The 19,598-nt window shown below is 36.8% G+C and overlaps 1 protein-coding gene across 1 annotated transcript in view; it reads right to left on the bottom strand.

Annotated features, from left to right (window-relative positions):
- LOC150101286 (phosphatidylinositol 4-phosphate 5-kinase type-1 alpha-like) overlaps nucleotides 1–19,598 on the bottom strand; it is a 597,237-nt gene that overhangs the window by 12,749 nt on the left and 564,890 nt on the right. The window contains exon 18 of the mRNA XM_090401030.1: nucleotides 12,351–12,439. Coding sequence (XP_090257156.1) covers nucleotides 12,351–12,439 — 89 coding nt within the window. The remainder of the gene's footprint in view (nucleotides 1–12,350; nucleotides 12,440–19,598) is intronic.

Raw genomic sequence — 19,598 nt, 5'->3', positions numbered from 1 at the left:
TTGACTGCAATTCTTCTGCTGTCATTAGCAAATACTCATTTGGTGGTCTTATTCTGTGAAGATAAAATATTCCTTTACACATTCTATCCCTGCGACAATATCATTTTACATCTTCAAAGTCTTATTAATGTGTACAATTTTTGGCCAAGTCAAGCTAATGAAAGCCAAAACCCTCTTACTTTTGTTTCTTGTTTCTGGCATTAGTATACATAACACTGCAACATTCACTTAAGTATACATGATATTCCCTTCAACCAGGTACTCTTGCATCTTTTAATGACTGTCACATTCCAATTTCAGACTGAGAAATTGTGTTTCAACATTCTTCAATCTTTCTCATTTTTACACTTATCATTTACTAGTTTTAAGGGGACTTATACATATCGTTTACTTCTATTCTACTTATAGGCTTAGTTTCCAGGATTTTACACTTCCATTTTATTAATGAACAAAACTTTCATACTTCACTTTAATGGAATAATTTACAGCACAAAGAGAAATAAGTAAACAACAGGATTAATTGATTTCAGTACTGCATCTCAGTCAAATAGACATCATCAGGAATACAATGTTAAAATTATAATAACAAACAAACAAAAAAAGTGGAAGAAATGGCCAGAATAAATAAAGACTAAAGTCTTATGAGGGACATCCTCTATGGGTGCTGTTGGTTAGCCTTAGATGCAGGAGGCCTAAGAATTAAAGTTCCCTAAATTTGGGAAGTTTAATGCCAACATATCGATTAAGATTAGGCCAGTTATTTAAGTTTGTTGCAGATTCTAAAAAGAGTCTTTCAAGTTTTTCTTAATAAATATGGTTGCAAACTTCCTAAAATTTGGAAGACCTTAATTCTCCTACCCATCTAAGGCTAGCCCAATAGCACCCATAGAGGGCAGCCCTCATAAGACTTTAGTCTTTATTTATTCTATCTCATTTCCTCCACTTATTGTTTCTTGTGTATTCCTGATGACATCTCTTTCACTGAGACAGAATACTGAAATCAATTAAACCTGTTGTTTACTTATTTCTCTTCGTGCTGCAAATTATTTCATTAAAGTGCAAAATTAATGTAAACTAGCACCTAAGCGTCAATACTGTGAATAAAACTTTCTTCAGATACTTAACCAGTAGTGTAAAAATTATTATTATTATTATTATTATCTGAGACCTTCAGGGAGTCAGGGACTCATCAAGGGAGGCTATAAATTACCCAAACCAGCTATCATACCTTCCCTTAAATTCATTCACACTAGATGCACTCACTACTATTAATGGCAAACTATTCCATTCCTGCTCTCTGGGAGAAAAATCTAGTTCTTATCTCTTTCTTGACTGTGAACAAACGTCCATGGATGCCCTCATGTTCTCTCCCTACCTTCCATATAACGGAAAATTTCATCAATCGATATCTTATAACACCATTCAAAAGTTTAGAGACTTCTATCATATTACCCCTCTTTCTCCTGTTAACTAGAGTCTGCAATTCACATACTCGTAATCTGTCCTCATAATCTAAATCCCAAAATCAGGATATAATCTTTGTAACTCTTCTTTGCAAGTTTACAACAGCTTCTTTCTCCCCTTGGAACCCGGGAGACCAAATCTGCACACAATAATCCAGGTGTGGTCTTATCAAAGCCTTACAAAGAGGAAAAATGACTTCCTTATCCTTACATGACAAGATTCGAATGATATGGCATTGGAGCAGTTATCAATGCCCATGGCATGCATGAGCAGTGTGTGCCAGTGACAAGATATTTTATCACTTACAGAAACTGTCACACTAAAAAATGTACTCAGTTACGAATTTGCCAAGGGTGCGAAAAATCCAGCTACGATACTGAACCTATCTGCAAATCCATTCAACTGTAGTCTATAAGTCACGTACAATCCTTTCATCTATGAAATTTTCTCCAATCATCTAAAAACTATACACCATTCTCCATTAATCTTTTAACCTACTACACTGACTCATTTACAATTATTGCCAAACTTCTAAATTTACTCCTATCAAAGCTTTTCAAAAATATTGACGAAGTTCCTCTTTTTTCTATTCTTTCAGTAACGAACCTTCTATGGTTCCATGCTTTTCACATTTTAACATGTTCATACCAACATCATGCAATTTGCATTGAGTATGAATTCAAATATCCTTTCATACTTTTGGTCTGCCATCTGGCAAGCAAGTGACAAACCATTAGATGTGCTCTGCAAAGAAACCACAATGTATACATAACTCCAAAGGGATAAGATGTGTTGCATGAAGCTTTCTGTTACTGTTTTCATATTATGTGAAATTTTTTTTTTTATTTCAAGATTGCAAAATGTATTTTGTCCACACCACTCACAAACTGGTTCCCCCCACACAAACAAATTCTGTCCCTCCTCCACTCTTCCCACATGCAGTGAGAGTGACACCCTCAATGACATACCAATCTTGCTGTAGGGGACCAGTTTTACAAAAGTTTTACAAATAAACATCATTTTCCATGCAATTTTTTTTTTTATAAGAACAATCATGATATCTATGATAACTATAGGCCTATCTGTGTGTCAGGTGTTGTGGTTAAGTTGTTGGAGAAGCTTGTGAGAACTAGGATCCAGAGTTGGGTTGACAACAATGGTATAATCTTTGATGGACAGCATGGATTTGCTAAAGGGAGGTCATGTTTTAGTAATCTACTTACTTATTACAATAAAGTGACTGCTTCCTTGGACAGAGGAGAAGGATACACAGTAATATACTTGGATTTCGCAAAGGCTTTTGACAGAGTACCTCATGATAAGTTGACAGTCAAACTAGAGCAGATGGGGTTGGATATTAGATTAGTGCATTGGATTGGAGACCGGCTATCTGATAGGTATCAACAAGTTGTGTATGGGGGTGCAATATCCAGGAAAAGGAAAGTCACTAGTGGAGTGCCTCAGGGGTCTGTTTTAGGGCCATTACTATTTAACTTATATATTAATGATATTGGTGAAGATTTGGATGGAGATATTCAGTTGTTTGCAGATGATGCAAAGTTGGGACGAACCATAAAGAGTAGTGAAGATGTTGTGGCCTTGCAAGAAGACTTGAATAAATTGAGTGATGGGCAAGCAAATGGGGATGTGAGTTCAATGTCGCAAAATGTAAAGTTTTAAAATTTGGAAAACAAAGATGGGATGCAGAAATTTTGCTTGGTGAGAATATATTGTTGGAAGTAGAGGAAATAAGAGATCTGGGGGTGATAGTGCATAAGGATCTAAAATTTAGGGGACACATCGCCAAAATTGTGAAGACAACACAAAGACTTCTGGGAATGATGCGGAGGACACTGACATGTAGAAGTAGGGAGATACTTGTTCCAATGTATAAGGCTTTGATTAGGCCACACTTGGACTACTGTGCCCAGATTTGGTCACCGGGTTTTCAGAAGGATGAAGAGATGTTGGAAAGGGTCCAAAAGCGACTGACTAAGGTAGTTTCTGACCTCTGGAATGTTGAGTATGAGGAAAGATTGAAAAGATGTAATTTGCAGAGTCTCGTGGAGAGAAGGAAGAGGGGAGATATGATAGAGACCTACAAGTTGGTAAGGGGTTGTTATAGGATCAATGGTGGAGAAGTTCTACAGAGAATAGTGGGAGATCAGGGGAGAACCAGGGGTCATCCCTGGAAATTGTATAAGGAGGATGTGAGTAAGGGAGTGAGAGGCAGGTTTTTTTCGTGCAGAGTTGTGAGTGATTGGAATGCCTTGCCTGAGAGCGTGGTGTCTGCAAGTAGTTTGAATGTGTTTAAGACACGGTATGATGAGATGTGTGTGTAAGATAAAAGGACCTCCTAGATGAGTCTTTGACTCCATGAGGTTTTGTTTAATAATAATAATAATAATAATAAATTTACACTATTCAAAGAACTGTAGAAAGCAGGTACTTTTTTTAAAATAAAAATCTGGTAAGTGTATCCAAAGTTATTGCATGTTTATGAAACATACAATAACATTGAACTCTGGATTTAGAGAAAGATGTTGAAAGTTTATTTTTCACTTGGTTAGACTATAATAAATTTAGTTTAATCCTTTATCCAAGTGAGAGCAAACAAAGTTTGCACCTGAAAATATCTTCAGGACTGAATATGGTGTTGTACTATCTTACCTGGGTAAGTAGTACAACACCAGGCAACTTGTAGTAAAAGTGGAGCAAGCTACCAACGCTCCTATCCCAGTATCTCCCATAATTCAAAACACATCTCCTTGGGGAGGCAGTTGAATGTAAGAATGAATATAATATGCTGAGCAAATAAGGACAACAAATCAGAGCGGGATAGTTAATATAAGGCATCAAGGTAGGGTTGGGGCTAATGGGGGTCATAAATTCATGTACACTAATGCTAGGAGTATTAGGAACAAGAAGGAAGAGTTTTTGGCCATGGTTGGCACTTCCAGACCACGGGTTATTGGTATTAGTGAAACATGGCTGACTGTAGATGATATAGCTAGTGGGATTGAATGTGATGGGTATAGTGTGTTCAGGAATGACAGGGAGAATAAAACGGTGGGAGGAGTATTGTTGATGATAGCTGATGAGCTACAGCCAAGGAGAATAGAAGTTAAATTGCAAGATAGAGAAAAGAGCACATTTGAGGCCATTTGGTGTGAGATTGTGGCTAGCAGAACTAAATATACAATTGGGTGCTGCTATAGACCAGGTGATGGAAAAGATGGTGGTGACAGTATGCACAAGCAAATAGAAGAAATGGGTGGAAGGAGGGTGATTATTATGGGAGATTTCAACTATGGTCGCATTGATTGAAGTGAGGAGAGGACACACGGGAGGAAGGAAATGGATTTTATGCGGTTATTAAGGGATAACTATCTGCGACAGCATGTAATTGAAAATACTAAGGGTCAGAGAGTGCTTGACCTAGTAATTACATCTGAGGATTTGGATGTAACAAATATGACCACATTGCCACCAATTGGTGAGAGTGATCATCGGGTCTGGACTTGGGAGGTGGCTAAAGGTGTAGAATTTTCAATTAAGACAGGGTACATATGGAATTATCAGGCTGGAAAGTATGACAAGCTTAGGAGTTTGATTGGTTCAGTGCCATGGCATGTACAACTGCAAGGACTAGAAGTTGATAGTGCATGGGAGGTAGTTAAGAAGTGTTTGCATGAAGCAATGGCTGAATGTATACCTAGAGTCCGATAATAAATCAACTAGGGGTTAAATGGATGAATAACACCCATTAAGCTTGAGCTGCAAAAAAAGAAACAACTATGGAGGGAATTTAAAGGAGAAAGGTGAACGGCAGGCACACGAACAGTATAAAGCGCAGGCCAGAAGGGTAACGAGTGTGGTAAGAAAAGCAAAAAAGGATTACGAAAGAACATTGGCCATGCAGGCTAAAGAGAATCCTAAACAGTTTTTTAGATATGTAGCAATTAAAAGGAAAAATGTACATGGCAGAATGATTTTAAAGAATGCCGATGGTAGGGAAGTAACTGAATCAGTTGATATAGTTGAGTTACTGAGTGAGCACTTTGCAAGAATATATCATCCAGGTGGTGACATTGCAGAAACGAATGTACCAGTAGATTATATAGGAATTGTGGTGAATGAAGGGGAGGTGAGTAGTCTATTGCATAACCTCAATGTCAATACATCTGTGGGATTGGATGGTATACCAGCTCGTGTTGTACGAGAAACAGCTAAAGAATTGTCAGTACCCTTGACCATTTTGTTTAATTTGAGTCTCGGGTCTGGGTTAGTCCCGAGGGGGTGGAAAGAGGGGAAAATAGTTCCACTGCATAAAGGTAGTTCCAAGACTGGTGTTGTAAATTACCGACCGATTAGCATATCAGGAATCATTGTCATGGTCTTAGAGAAATTAGTCAAGAAAAGAATACAGGATTGGATACATGAAAATAGGATATTGCATGGGGGGGGACAATATGGTTTTGTGAAGGGTAGATCATGCCTCAGTAACTTGCTCATGTTTTATAACACAGTGACGGCTGAACTGGATAGGGGTAATGGGCTTACAGTAATACTACTGGACCTTGCCAAGGCTTTTGATAGGATACCACATAGAACCCTAATCAGTAAACTGGAGCAGATGGGGATAGATATAGCGTTGGTGAGGTGGATAGGAGGGTGGTTGAAGGAGAGATACCAGAGAGTGGTTTATTCAGGAGTGGAGTCTAAAAGACGGCTTGTGACTAGTGGAGTGCCACAGGGCTCTGTTCTTGGACCACTGCTTTTCAATTTGTTCATGAATGATATAGGAAAGGATTTGAGAGGAAGTGTTCACTTGTTTGTTGATGATGCAAAGTTGGGTAGAGCAATTATGAGTGCACAGGATGTCAAAATTTTACAGGATGATTTGGATAGTTTGGAGGACTGGGCTAGGAAAAATGGATGTCAATTTAATGTGCCAAAGTGTAAAGTTATGCACTTCGGGGTGAAAAGAATAGCAGCAGTATATCGCATTGGTGGAACTGTACTCCAGGAGATTGAAGAGGCCAGGGATTTGGGAGTGCTGGTGGATAGGGAAATGAAGTTTAGGGGGCACATTGCAAAAGTGACTAAAACAGCTCACCAAATCACTTGGCTTCTGAAAAATACTTTAACATGCAGAGACAAACAAGTTGTTGTTCCTCTGTATTGAGCCTTGATAAGCCCCTATCTGGACTACTGTGCCCAGTTATGGGCACCAGGGTTTCTTCGTGATGGGGAGGAAGTGGAGAGGATCCAGAGACGAGTGACCACGATGATAGCAGGTCTGTGGAATGAACCTTATGAGAATAGGTTGAAGATTTGTGGGTTGCAGAAATTGGTCGATAGGCGAAGGAGGGGTGATATGATTGAGTCATTCAAATTACTGAAGGGTTTCTATAAGATTGATCCAGAAGATATTTTTGAAAATATGACTGGTGGTGGGAGGACTAGGGTCCATGAATGGAAGCTGGGCAAGAGCGTTGTTGACAAGGGTGTTAGAGCTAGGTTTTTTACTTGGAGAGTAGTGAATGAGTGGAATAAGCTTCCAGAGCCTGTTGTGGGTGCTACGACCGTGAATGAGTTCATGGCAAGGTATGATAGATACTGTGTGAATGTCGAATAGTTGTTCTTGACATGATGTTAGGGCCATCTAACATCTTGACATGATGCTTGGAGTTGCCCGGAACAATAATAATAATAATAATAATAATCTCCTTGTTATTGCTTCTGCCTGGTATCTCCAACTCTGGGCCTGGCTCCCACTGAAGAGACCTCAATAAAAGTCGAAACTAATCTGGGCCTCAAAACACATCTCCTTGTTATTGCTTCTGCCTGGTATCTCCAACTCTGGGTCTGACTCGCACTGAAGAGACCTCAATAAAGGTCGAAACTAGTCTGGGTAGTGGCCAATCCCTTAATGCATAACACCATACATATCTGCAAGGAGATGTGTTTTGCATTATGGGAGATACTGGGATAGGAGAGTTGGTAGCTTGCTCCACCTTTGCTACAAGTTGCCTGGTGTTGTACTACTTACCCAGGTAAGATAGTACAACACCATATTCAGTCCTGAAGATATTTTCAGGTGCAAACTTTGTTTGTTCTCACTTGGATAAAGGATTAAACTAAATTTATTATAGTCTAACCAAGTGAAAAATAAACTTTCAACATCTTTCTCTAAATCCAGAGTAATTTAATAAAAAAGAGGTGGCAAACCTTTTGGCAACTCCTATAGGTAAAGATGACCTTGCTATTGCTTCTGCCTTGTATCTCCAACTCAGGGCCTGGCTCCCACTGAACCTCAATAAAGGTCGAAACTAGTCTGGGTAGTGGCCAATCCCTTAATGCATAACATTATACATATCCGCAAGGAGATGGATTTTGCATTATGAGAGATACTAGGATAGGAGTGTTGGTACTAGGATAGGAGTATTGGTAGCTTGCTCCACCTTTGCTACGAGTTGCCAGGTGTTGTACTACTTACCCAGGTAAGACAGTACAACACCATATTCAGACCTGAAGATATTTTCAGGTGCAAACTTTGTTTGCTCTCACTTGGATAAAGGATTAAACTATCGTCATCATCATCAAATTCCTGCCATGTACCCTCAAGGGGTGTACAGGATATGATAGTACTACATGAAAAAAATTACATTATTAATTTCCTATCTACAATTTTCCTCCAAATCAGTCTGTTACTTGTCAACACTCCAACATTATCAGATCATATATTTCTTTCGTCTAAAGCACTTTGTACCGTATCAATCCACCTATATCTTTGTCTTCCTCTGGGTTGTTTTGCTGCCAACCTGGCAGAGAACAATTGTTTCGCTAATCTTTCCTTGCCCATTCTGTTTAAGTGAACCATACCACCTGAGATTAGCTCTGCTAACACATTCCTGGATGCTGACAATGTCAAGTTCTTTCCTAATATCCTCGTTTTTAATATGATACTGCCATTGATGCCATCTTTTCATGCCTATAATCTTTCTCAGGACTCTCATATCTGTGGTCTCTAGTCTTTGATCAAGTGTTTTACTTCTGACCCAGTTCTCAGATCCATAAGTTAAAACTGGTTTGAACACTGTCTTGTACACAGCTAATTTAGTGTTACGACTAATTTCTCTCTTATTCCATATGAATTTATTCAATTGACTTCCCACCATACCAGCTTTGCTGATTCTGTTGTCTATTTCTATATTTAATTTACCATCTTCAGTAAAAATCGTGCCTAAATAGCTGAAATGTTTTTCTTGTTCCACAGGTTTTCTCCATTCACAACACAATTGACATTTTCAATGATTCTGCCTATTTTTATTGTTTTTGTCTTTATACTGCTGACCTTCATACCATATCTATTACAACAGCTATTCAATTTAGTCAGAGAATCTTGCAGACTTGTAGCGGATTTATTTAGAAGTATAACATCATCCGCATAAAGCAAAGAGCTGACATTAACATCTCCAATTTTGATATCATGTTTAATACCACTTTCCTTCATAATGTGATCCATATAGATAATGAATAACAGAGGGGATAATGTACATCCTTGTCTCACACCAGATTTAACATTAAACCATCTTCCTGTACTTCCTTCAATTCTAACTGCTGACTTACAACTCAAATAAAGAATAAGTATTGCTTGATATAATGCCCCATTGACACCATATAACTGCAGCGTATTGAATAGCTTCTCTCTTGGCACCTTGTCATATGCCTTTTCCAGATCGACAAAACTTAAATACATATCTTTGTTATATTCCCATGCTTTCTCGACTATTTGTCGTAAAGTGAAAATCTGATCCTGACAGCCTCCATTTGGCCTGAATCCAGTTTGTTCTTCACCAAACTTTTCTTCCACAATTCTTCTCAACCGCTTCTCAAGTATACTTGCATAGATCTTGCCAGGAACACTCAGTAGGGAAATACCTCTGTAATTCTCACATGCAGTTTTATTTCCCTTTTAATATATGGGTACTATGAGAGCTCTACTCCAATCATCGGGAATTCGTCCCTCTGTCCAGGCTTTCTGAACTACGCAGTACAGCCACTGTAAGACTCTTATACCTCCATACTTGAGCATTTCTGGTCGAATATCATCTACTCCTGCTGCCTTTCCACATTTCAAGCCTTTGATGGCTTTTTCTACTTCAAGTATGGATATGTATTCCTGACTGCATGCCTGGTCAGTGTTTTTTATCACTGTGCTGTCATCACTGCTTGTTTCATTTAGCAGTTTTTCAAAGTAATTACTCCATACTTCAAGGATATCTTTTTCTTCCATTTTCATGTCACCTTTATCATCTCTAATTCCTTTTATAGCACTCTTTCCTCCATTCTTAAGCTTCTTCAACAACCTCCAGAATATTTTGCCACCTTCTTGATATTTATTTTCTATATTCTTGCCAAAGTCCTCCCATGACTTTTGTTTAGCTAGTTTTACACAGAATTCTTGCATTTGTCTCTATATTCTCTAAGAGCACAAGCTGACTTATTTGACAGGAACTTTTGGTATGCTTTCTTCTTTTCCTTCACTGCCTCTTTAACTTCCTGTGTCCACCAGGGAGTTCTGATTTTTTTATCCTTACAGACAACCTCACCACATGCCTCTCTGGCAGAATCAATCAATGTTTTCTTCAGAGTTTGCCACTGAATCTCCAAGGTTTGATTCCTGTTCTCAAACTCTTTCATTTTTTCTTCAATAATCTTTGTGTATTTTAGTCTACAGCTCACATCTGAGAGCTGCTCAACTTTTATTCGCTTTAAAACTTTCTTACATGTTATTCTTTTCAATATGAAATTCAATTTTATCTTGCTCAAGACTAAATAGTGATCACTTCCAATTTCAAATTCTCTGTACACTCTGGTGTCCTGCACCAGGGAGAAAACATCACTATCAACAATAACATAGTCAATGAGACTTTTCTTATTCCTAGCCTCTTCTCTCCATGTGAATTTGTGCACATTTTTATGTTGGAACATGGTGTTAGTAATAACCAGTCCATGTCCTGAGCAGAAATCCAACAGATATTTGCCATTATTATTAGCTTTGCTCTTTTCTCCAAATTTTCCCAATTTATTTTTGTATGTCTCACAATTATTTCCTACTCTGCTATTTAGATCCCCAACAAGGACCAACTTTTCATTTTTCATTGTGTCAGTTGCTTTTTCTAAAGCCTCAAAAAATTCCTCCACTTCTACCTTAGTAGAACCTTCTGTGGGACCATAGGCACAAATAATTCTCATTGTCCAGTTCCCCATTCTCATATTTGCCCACATTACTCTACTTGAGACTGACTGCCATTCAAGAAGATTAGCCTCGTATTTTGTGTTGAATACTCCTTCTTTTCCTTGATTGTCATTGCCTGAATATAACATTTTGTATTTATTGCTCAGAAAGATCTCACCAGTTTTGGTCTTTTTTGTTTCAGTCACCCCTATTATGTCAATCTGGTACTTATCTAATTCCTCAGCTAGCTCCATTTCTTTGCCATTCAGGCTTCTTACGTTGATAGTACCGATCTTTAACTCTGGTGATGTTGAGTTGGGGTTTATTTTCAGATTTGTTTTCAGGATTTTCAGGATTAAACTAAATTTATTATAGCACTGAACTCCTTTTTGACAGTCCAGACATGCAATTTTGTTTTTCCTAATTTAGATATTAATAATGGTCAAACTGAAATGAGAGTTGAAGTGACTCCACAAATTAAGTTTTGATGTAAATTTAATCCAGCCAGTTTAGAATTATTAATAAATTAATGAATCATATTAATAAATGTTGCAAATAAAAAGTATTAGAATGAAACAGAAACCAAAAAACATTGGCATATTTTTGTTATCATCATCAAATTTATGATATGTGCCCTCATGGGGGTATACATGATACCAATAAAGGAAGAATTTACATCATTACTAACTGCCTATTTTCAATTTTCTTCCAAATTATCTGTTCTAATCCTGTTATGTATCTGAAATAGAATGCAGGGGACACTTAACAATCAAGGCTAGATAACTGGAGAAGATCTCTACATAGCATTTTAAGGAATGGAGAACTGACCAGAGCTTTTTGATCTTATGTCCAATCCTAATCTTCTCATTGTGCATTCCCACAGTAAGTGCATGATATGAGGATGGGATGGCAATTTGGTATTTAGGTGATCAATTTCCTTAAACTAACACAAAATGATGGTGCAACATATATATTTATTATATTTATATATTTAGGATGAATATATATATATACATGCACACATATACGTATATTCATCCCAAATTTTATTGAATTACATTCTCCCAGAGGTGGATTTATTGCAATATACAATTTTCATATGTTTTGTTCCTTTTGTGTCCTGGCAAATGGTTCACAATCACAAATGACTGAAACAAAAATTTAGATGGCACGAAAAAATTTTTATAAGGATTCCAAATACTCAATTTCAATAAAGTTTGTCCAGTTAGAGTCTGGGAATAATTTGTGAACAGATGGAACGATATGGGACAAATCTAAATAGGTGTTTATTAAATGTGCAAAATACACCTAATAAATATAATTGGGAATTCAACAACTTGTAACTATCCATTTATTGCTGACTGCAGATTTACATCCTCTGGGTTGATATATATATATATATATATATATATATATATATATATATCCATGACTGGAAATACATTTATGAGACTCCAATCTAAGAAAAGTAATGACTCACTCTGTAATTAAAGCATATAAGATCTATTCAAATTATGAAAAATTTTCTACCTATTTTATTTCTTAAAATAATGAGAAAAAACAAGCTTAAAATGAATAAAAGGATATAAGTAAAAAAAAAAAAAATGAAATGAAAAGAAAAGAAAAGAAAGAAACATACCATTTGTGTTTCATGATACTGTTGCATATCTACCATGAGAGGTTGATTATCTTTAAACACTATACTTTTAACTGGAGTAGGGGGAAATGCTAGATTACAAATGGCAAGGAAAATATTTTAAGTAGGATATTTTATAAGCAAATGAAAATCAGAAAAAAACTAAGCACTTAAAGTTTAACATGGAATTATATTTAATTTCATTTAGCTTTATTTCAAAATATAATATAATGCACGTAATTATATTCAGCTTAATTTTTCATTGAATTTAGGACATAAAGGTGAAAAAAAAAAAATTGTTGGCAAACTGTGTTGTCATCATAGAGGTCTACAGTTCTACCATCTGAATGCATATAAAAGTGCAACGGGCTATGTTGAAAAAAAAATTGTGATTTCATGAAGTTAACATCTCCCAGATCATGGACAACTCTGCTGTATGAAGTAATACTGAACATGAAGACCGCATGTTCATTAAAAAATGTGACATTTATTAGAATGAGATTTGAGGTTGATGTAAGACATAGTGCAGCAGATATGTCGGAGAAAAGATGCGTGTTGCTGCAGCATTATGTAGCCCCAGTATGCAAGAGATGGATTGCATTTGAATGCAGAAGGGTACACATATGTAGAGACTGTTGTTTTCTTTGCAAGTGAGTGTGTGTGTCAGGAGAGGCAAACTAAAATTTCACAGGTGGAATGTTCAAGGGATGGCCTCAAGCAGAGATAGCAGCTTGAGAAATGAAGGGTGTACACTATATTATAGAGTCAGGTGGAGTATGAAAGGAGTGATAATGGCTACAAGAAGGCTAGTAATACACTGATTTTTCTGTATACATATGCTAGGAGCATTAGTAATAAAGGGAATGAGTGTGTGGAATTGATTTCACTCAGTCTCTCCAAAAGTTCTTTGTATAAGTGAAACTTGGTTAACTGAGGAGGATATTCTAACAGGACTAGAAATCAAACAGTGTCGCATATTTAAATAGGATAGAGAAGGTAAATGTGGTGGTAGTGGTGGAGTGTTACTCATGATGACTGATGAATTGTATGCTCTCAGGGTGAGAATCTCAGTGAAAATATCACTAATGGCTTTGAGAGTGTATGGCCGATGGATGTTATAGGACAAGATATTTAGTGGGATATTGCTCCAGACCAGGGAATATAGATGGTGATGAACAGGAAACATTTAGGCAAATTACTTTGGCAAAGCACAAAGCAAGTGATCCTTATGGGGGATTTCAACTACAGTGATATAAACTGGGCAGAAGAGACAGCATGCAGTAATAAGGGAACTGAATTTTTGGATTTCTTGAAGGATAACTGTCTTAGGTAAAATGAGATGGAGGGAACATGAGAATCGAGAGTTCTGAATTTGGTCACTGCATTAGAGGACGTGACTGTGACCATGTAATCCTGACTTGGAGAATGAATGAATTATGTGGCATGGAGAGGTATCAAAACAGAAAGATGCAGAATTATAAGGCAGGCAACTATTATAGACTTAAAACCAACTTGCAGCAGTGCAAGTGATGAAAGAATTTCAAGGATGAGGAGGTTGTTAGTGCATGGGAGATACATAAGAAAAAATTGTTGACAGCAATAAGAGATATAAGGCTTGGGGTAGGAAAGTGACCAGTATTATAAGGGGAGAAAAATTAGAATATGAGAGTAGACCAAGGAGAATCCCAAGGAATCTTTTCGCTATGTGGCAAACAGAATGAAAAATGATAGTGGATGGAGATGGGAATCAGGTGACAAAAGCAGATCACATAGTTGAACTGTTTAATGATAAACTTATTAGAGTGTTCCATACTGGTGCTTCTGGCTTTATTCCTAATGAGCGGCAAAGTGTTAAAAGTAAATAAAGATATTTATATTCTGAATACTGTGTATACTAAATGTCAATAAGACAGGGGGTCTAGATGGAATTTCACCATGTGTTTTAAGGGAAAGTGCCATGGAACTGATTGTGCTGTTAACTCAGCTGTTTAATGAAAGTCTTACAATGAATCAGGTTCCCAAAGAGTGGAAGGAGGATATAATAGTGTCATTGCATAAAGGTGGCAGTAGAATGGTGGTATCAGACTATAGGCCTGTTTATTTTTCTTCTGTAGTTGTTAAGATTTTGAAGAAATTCGTAAGAGCTCGTATACAGAATTGGGTAGATGAGGACAATATTATTTATATAGATCAGCATGGATCTGTTAAAGGACATTCTTATTTTAATAATATGGTAACCTTTTATAAAAGAGTAACAAGCACAATGGATGAGGCATATATTATCATTTTTTTTTTTGTATTTTTCAAATGCATTTGACAGTGAATCACATAACAAGCTGATTTTTAAGTTGCATCATATGGGTCAGATTAACAGATTGGATTGGTGATTAGCTCTCTGGTGGATATCAGAGAGTTGTATGTGGAGGTCAGTATCATGGAGTAGGAAGGTTCCACAGAGTACAGTACTGAGAGGGTTCAGTTATATGCAGGATAATGTGAAGGTGGGTTATTAGGAATAGTGCTGATGTTTTGGCTCTTTAATAGGATTTGAATAGACTGAAAAGGTGGACAAGTGCACAGCAATATTGGTTTAATGCAAATAAATGTATGATTTTAAAATTTGGAATCCACAGAAAGGATGCATCATACTTACTTGTTGGAGTTATGGTGGAAGAACTGGAGGAAGCAAGGGATCTTGGGGTGATTGTGGCTAGAGATTTAAAGTACTGCAGACATATTGCAAAGATTGTAAAGACATCTCAGAAAATTATGGCAATGTTAAGGAGAACATTGATAACAAAAGATAAAAATGTGCTAGTCCCATCGTATAAAGCTTTATACGATGGGGCTAGACTAAGAGGGCAGTCTGGAAAGTTCTCGGCCTCAACCATAGATGGCAACACTATCGGCAAGATTTTTTTTTTTTCTAAGTTGGTACTTCTATCATAAGTATCCATGTGAAATTGCAAGCCATTCTATCAAGTAGTTTGTTTTATACAGCTGTCAGAAGCAAAAGTGTTGTCTGTAGCCCTTGAAATGGATAAAATTAAGTATTGTGCGGTTATAAAATTCTTTGTAAAAGAAGATTTAATGTGAAAAGAAATTCATTCGAAGTTCATAAAAGTTGATGGGCACTCTTCTCTTTCATTTCTGATAATTAAGAAATGGGCTGTCGAGTTAAAGCATGGCCATACCAGCCTTGAAGATGATCCACGTGAAGGACGTCCAAAAAGTGTAACACCACCAGAAATCATTGATCAAGTGCACGATATGGTACTGGATGACCAGCGAGTCAAAATGCGTGAAATTGCTGAGACTATAGGCATTTCAAAAGAATGTGTAGGATATATTTTGCATGAAAAATTGCATATGAAAAAGCTTTGCGCAAGATGGGTGCTGTGCTTGCTCACAGCAGATCAAAAACACACTCGTATGAAAATCTCTGAACAGTGTTTGGAGCGTTTTAACAAGAATAAAGAAATAAAAAACAAGAATTTTGTAAGTCGATTTATTACTATGGATGAGACTTGGATTCACCATTACACCAGAATCCAAAAAGCAGTCAAAACAGTGGACAAAAGCCAGCTGTTCAGCACCAAAGAAGACAAAGTCGGTTCCATCAGCAGGAAAGGTCATGGCATCGGTGTTTTGGAATGCTAAAGGCATTTTGTTTATTAATTATCTTGAAAAGGGTAAAACAATAACCGGAGAATATTATTCTGATCTTTTAACCAGACTAGATGAAAAAATTCGTGAGAAAAGACCTGGTTTGCAGAAGGAAAATGCACCTGCCCATAAAAGTGTTTTGGCAATGGGAAAATTAAGGGTTCTTCCCTATGAATTGTTGAAACATCCACCTATTCCCCAGATTTGGCTCCCTCTGACTTCTATCTCTTCACAAAACTAAAACTCTTCCTCATTGGTCAGTGATTTTCTTAGAATCAAGAGGTGATTGCAGCTGTAGAGGGGTATTTTGCAGATCTTACTGAGAACCACTACAGGGATGGGATAATGGCTTTGGAGCATCACTGGAATAAATGTATTAGTCTTAAGGGAGATTATGTTGAAAAATAATTTTGAAATTATAAATTTGTTTTTTCATTGTTAGGCTGCGATAGGCTGCGAACTTTTCAGACCACCATAGTACATCTGGATTTCTATGTGCAGATCTTGCCACTAGGATATGAAGTTTGATGAAATAACCTGGGAGATTGGACAGAGGCAGTTAACAAAAATGATGTCAGGATGATTATGTGGTAGACTGAGGGAATGCAGAGTTTGATGGACAGAAGGCAAAGGAGGGGGACATGATTGAGATATTTAAGCTGTTGAAGGGTTATTATCATATTAACACCGAGGAGATATTTTTAATATTACCATATTAAAAATATGGTAATATTAAAAATATAGAATGAGAGAAAGGAAGAAGGACAAGAGGCCAACCCTGCAAGTTGCAAAAGGATGCGATGTGTAAAATCCTAATAAATGTTTTTCACATGGAGATTGATAGGAGCATGGAATGCATTTCCAGAGAGAGTGGTGAACGTGCAGACTGTGGGTGGTTTTAAGAAATTGAGTGATAGGACTTTGTATTCAGTAGTGTTGACCTGTCGCGATGAGTCTTGTGACTCTATGGCTTTCAGGAAAATAATAATAATAAAATTAAGAACAGCATATATACAGAACTATAAAACAGGTGATATGACAGATCTAGGAGGTGACTTGGAGTAGTGTCACACCATAAGAATCTGCAGAAAAAAGAGGCTAGCAGGCAGTACATAGGAAAAGGTCGAAGTGTGTTTGAAGGAACAAGTGGACTGCATTGCTACAGAAGTTGAGCATCATCATTAAGCAGGAGATGTAAACAGAAAGATAATGCTATGGAGGATATAAGGAGAAATGAAATAAGCTTGCTGATTAGCAGTACAAAGCATAGACAAGAAGGTAACCAACTGGTTGAAGAAAAAAAAATCAATATTATCAGAGGAATATTAATTAAGCAGGCCAAAAGAAATCCCCAAAAGAACTTTCACTACAGTGCTGAAGGTAATACAGAGTCAAGTCACCAAGATAGTGATAGTCTGTGGAATGCTCTTTTCGATGAGTATAGACTGAAAATTTGTAAGTTATAAAAACTGAATGATAGTCAGAAAATAAGACCATGGTAGAAACAATGGGTTTCTACTGAATGAGTTTTATAGGATTGATGTCAGAGAAATTTCTTAATGATATGAAGGGAGAAAACAAAGGGTTACTCCTGAAAACTGTGAAGGAATGTGAAAGGGCATGACAGCAAGATTTTTCACTTGGAGAGTGGTAAATGAATGGAATGGGTTGCCAGAGGTGATTATTAGACAGATGTGAGTGAAATAGTTAATATGTGTTCACCACAATAAATCTTCACACTCCATGGAGATGTCCATATTATAATAATCAGGTAGAAGTTAATGCTTAGGTATATTCTAAATAGAAAAAGCTACTTTAAGCTTGGATCATTTTTTAAAAATTATTTTTGTTTTTGATCCACTAATTTTTAAGAGATTAGAGGACTGATACATATAGAAAAGAAAAGCATATGGAAGACAAGACAGAATGCACAGATAAAAGCAAGGGAAAACAGAAATGAGAAAGAGTGGTGGAGAGTGTTATAGAGGAAATTTTCAAAGTGGAATAGTAAAAAAAGGTGGTGTGGACATTGAAGAATTTGAAATATGCAAAATGAAATTGTTATGAATGAATGAATGAAGGTTAGGAGAATACAAATGATTTGAGAGATAGCATGAATTTCAATTACGGCAGTATTGATTGGAATAAAGAGATAACATTAGGGAATAAGGAGAATGAATTTCTCAAGTTCTAAGGGACAACAACATCAGACAATATGTAATGGAGGGCACACAAGGGATAAGAGTCTAATAGTTGGTTATATCATCTGAGGAAGTGATTGTGAAAGAAGTGTCTAATCTTCCTCCAGTTGGTGAGAAATTTTTGAATTAACTAGTCTACCGTTTCCTTATGGGGAATATTAGTGAAGAGGGAGATAATGTCAAAGCTAATTAGCATGCCAGTTTCCAACAGCTGAATGTCTTTTATTTTTGCGTGAAACTCTGTTGAATTTTTGGCTGAAGCTTTTTAAAAAAAGCAAATTTTGACTAATTAACTTTTTTTCAAAGCTAATTTTCATATCTAATTAGCTTCAACATCGTCTCCCTCTTCACTAATATTTCCCATAAAAAAATGGTAGACTTATCAACTCAAAAATTTCCATCCAATATTGTTGAATTATTCAAATTTTTATTATGTCTGGATACTTCACTTGGAAAGAGAAAATTTACAAGCAAGAGGAAGGAACAGCAATGGGGTCTCCCTTATCACCAAACTTAGCCAACCTGTTTCCAGAATACCATGAAGAAAAACTTTTCACATTTAAACCCAAACCAAAAATTTGGCTACGATATGTTGATGACGTCGTTGCTGTCTGGGGTCATTCCGAACAAGAACTACACCTGTTTCTAGATAAAATAAACTTTCTTCATCCTTGCATCAAATTCATGCTAGAAAAAGAATCTCCACAGGGTATCTCCTTTCTGGATTTACACATCCAAAGAAAAGAAGATGGTTCCATCTCCACTTCTGTCTATCACAAGCCGACATTTTCAGGTAGCTACATTCACAATTCTTCTGTTCATCATCCATCTCAAAAAATTTGGCATCATTAAATCATTAGTAACCAGAGCACACAGATTCTGCTCCTCTGCAGAATCTCTAAACAAAGAATTGGAAATAATCAAAAATACAGCCATACTAAATGGATATAATCTTAAAACAACTCAAAAAATCAGTCACTTCCCCACACATCAACCTAGACAAGAACAAGCCTGTAGGATTCCCATACCTTATGTCAAAGGCATCTCCGAATGTCTTTCAAAAATTTGGATGTTACTATAACTTGTTACTTTCTCCTAAAGACAAACTCTCACCTCTGATGAGACCTGGCATGTACGAAGTTCCATGCTCCTGTAAATTGTCTTACTATGGACAGACAGGTAGATCTGTTCATAAACGCATTTCGGAACATCAAGACCACATCCATCTTATCAAACTGCAGAAATCTGGCCTCGCACAACATGGGGTTGAAAACCCAAACCATAGGATCTATTGGAAAAAGACCAAATTTTTACATAGATCTTTATATAAAGAAAGTGCTGAAGCCCTACTTCACAGACCAAATCTAAACTGTAATGACGTTCT

The sequence above is a fragment of the Typopeltis vanoorti genome, chromosome 11, assembly GCF_054136105.1.
Source record: "Typopeltis vanoorti isolate ZY-2024b chromosome 11, IOZ_Tvanoo_1.0, whole genome shotgun sequence".
Classification (NCBI taxonomy): domain Eukaryota; kingdom Metazoa; phylum Arthropoda; class Arachnida; order Uropygi; family Thelyphonidae; genus Typopeltis; species Typopeltis vanoorti.
This window is presented reverse-complemented; position numbering and strand designations above follow the sequence as displayed.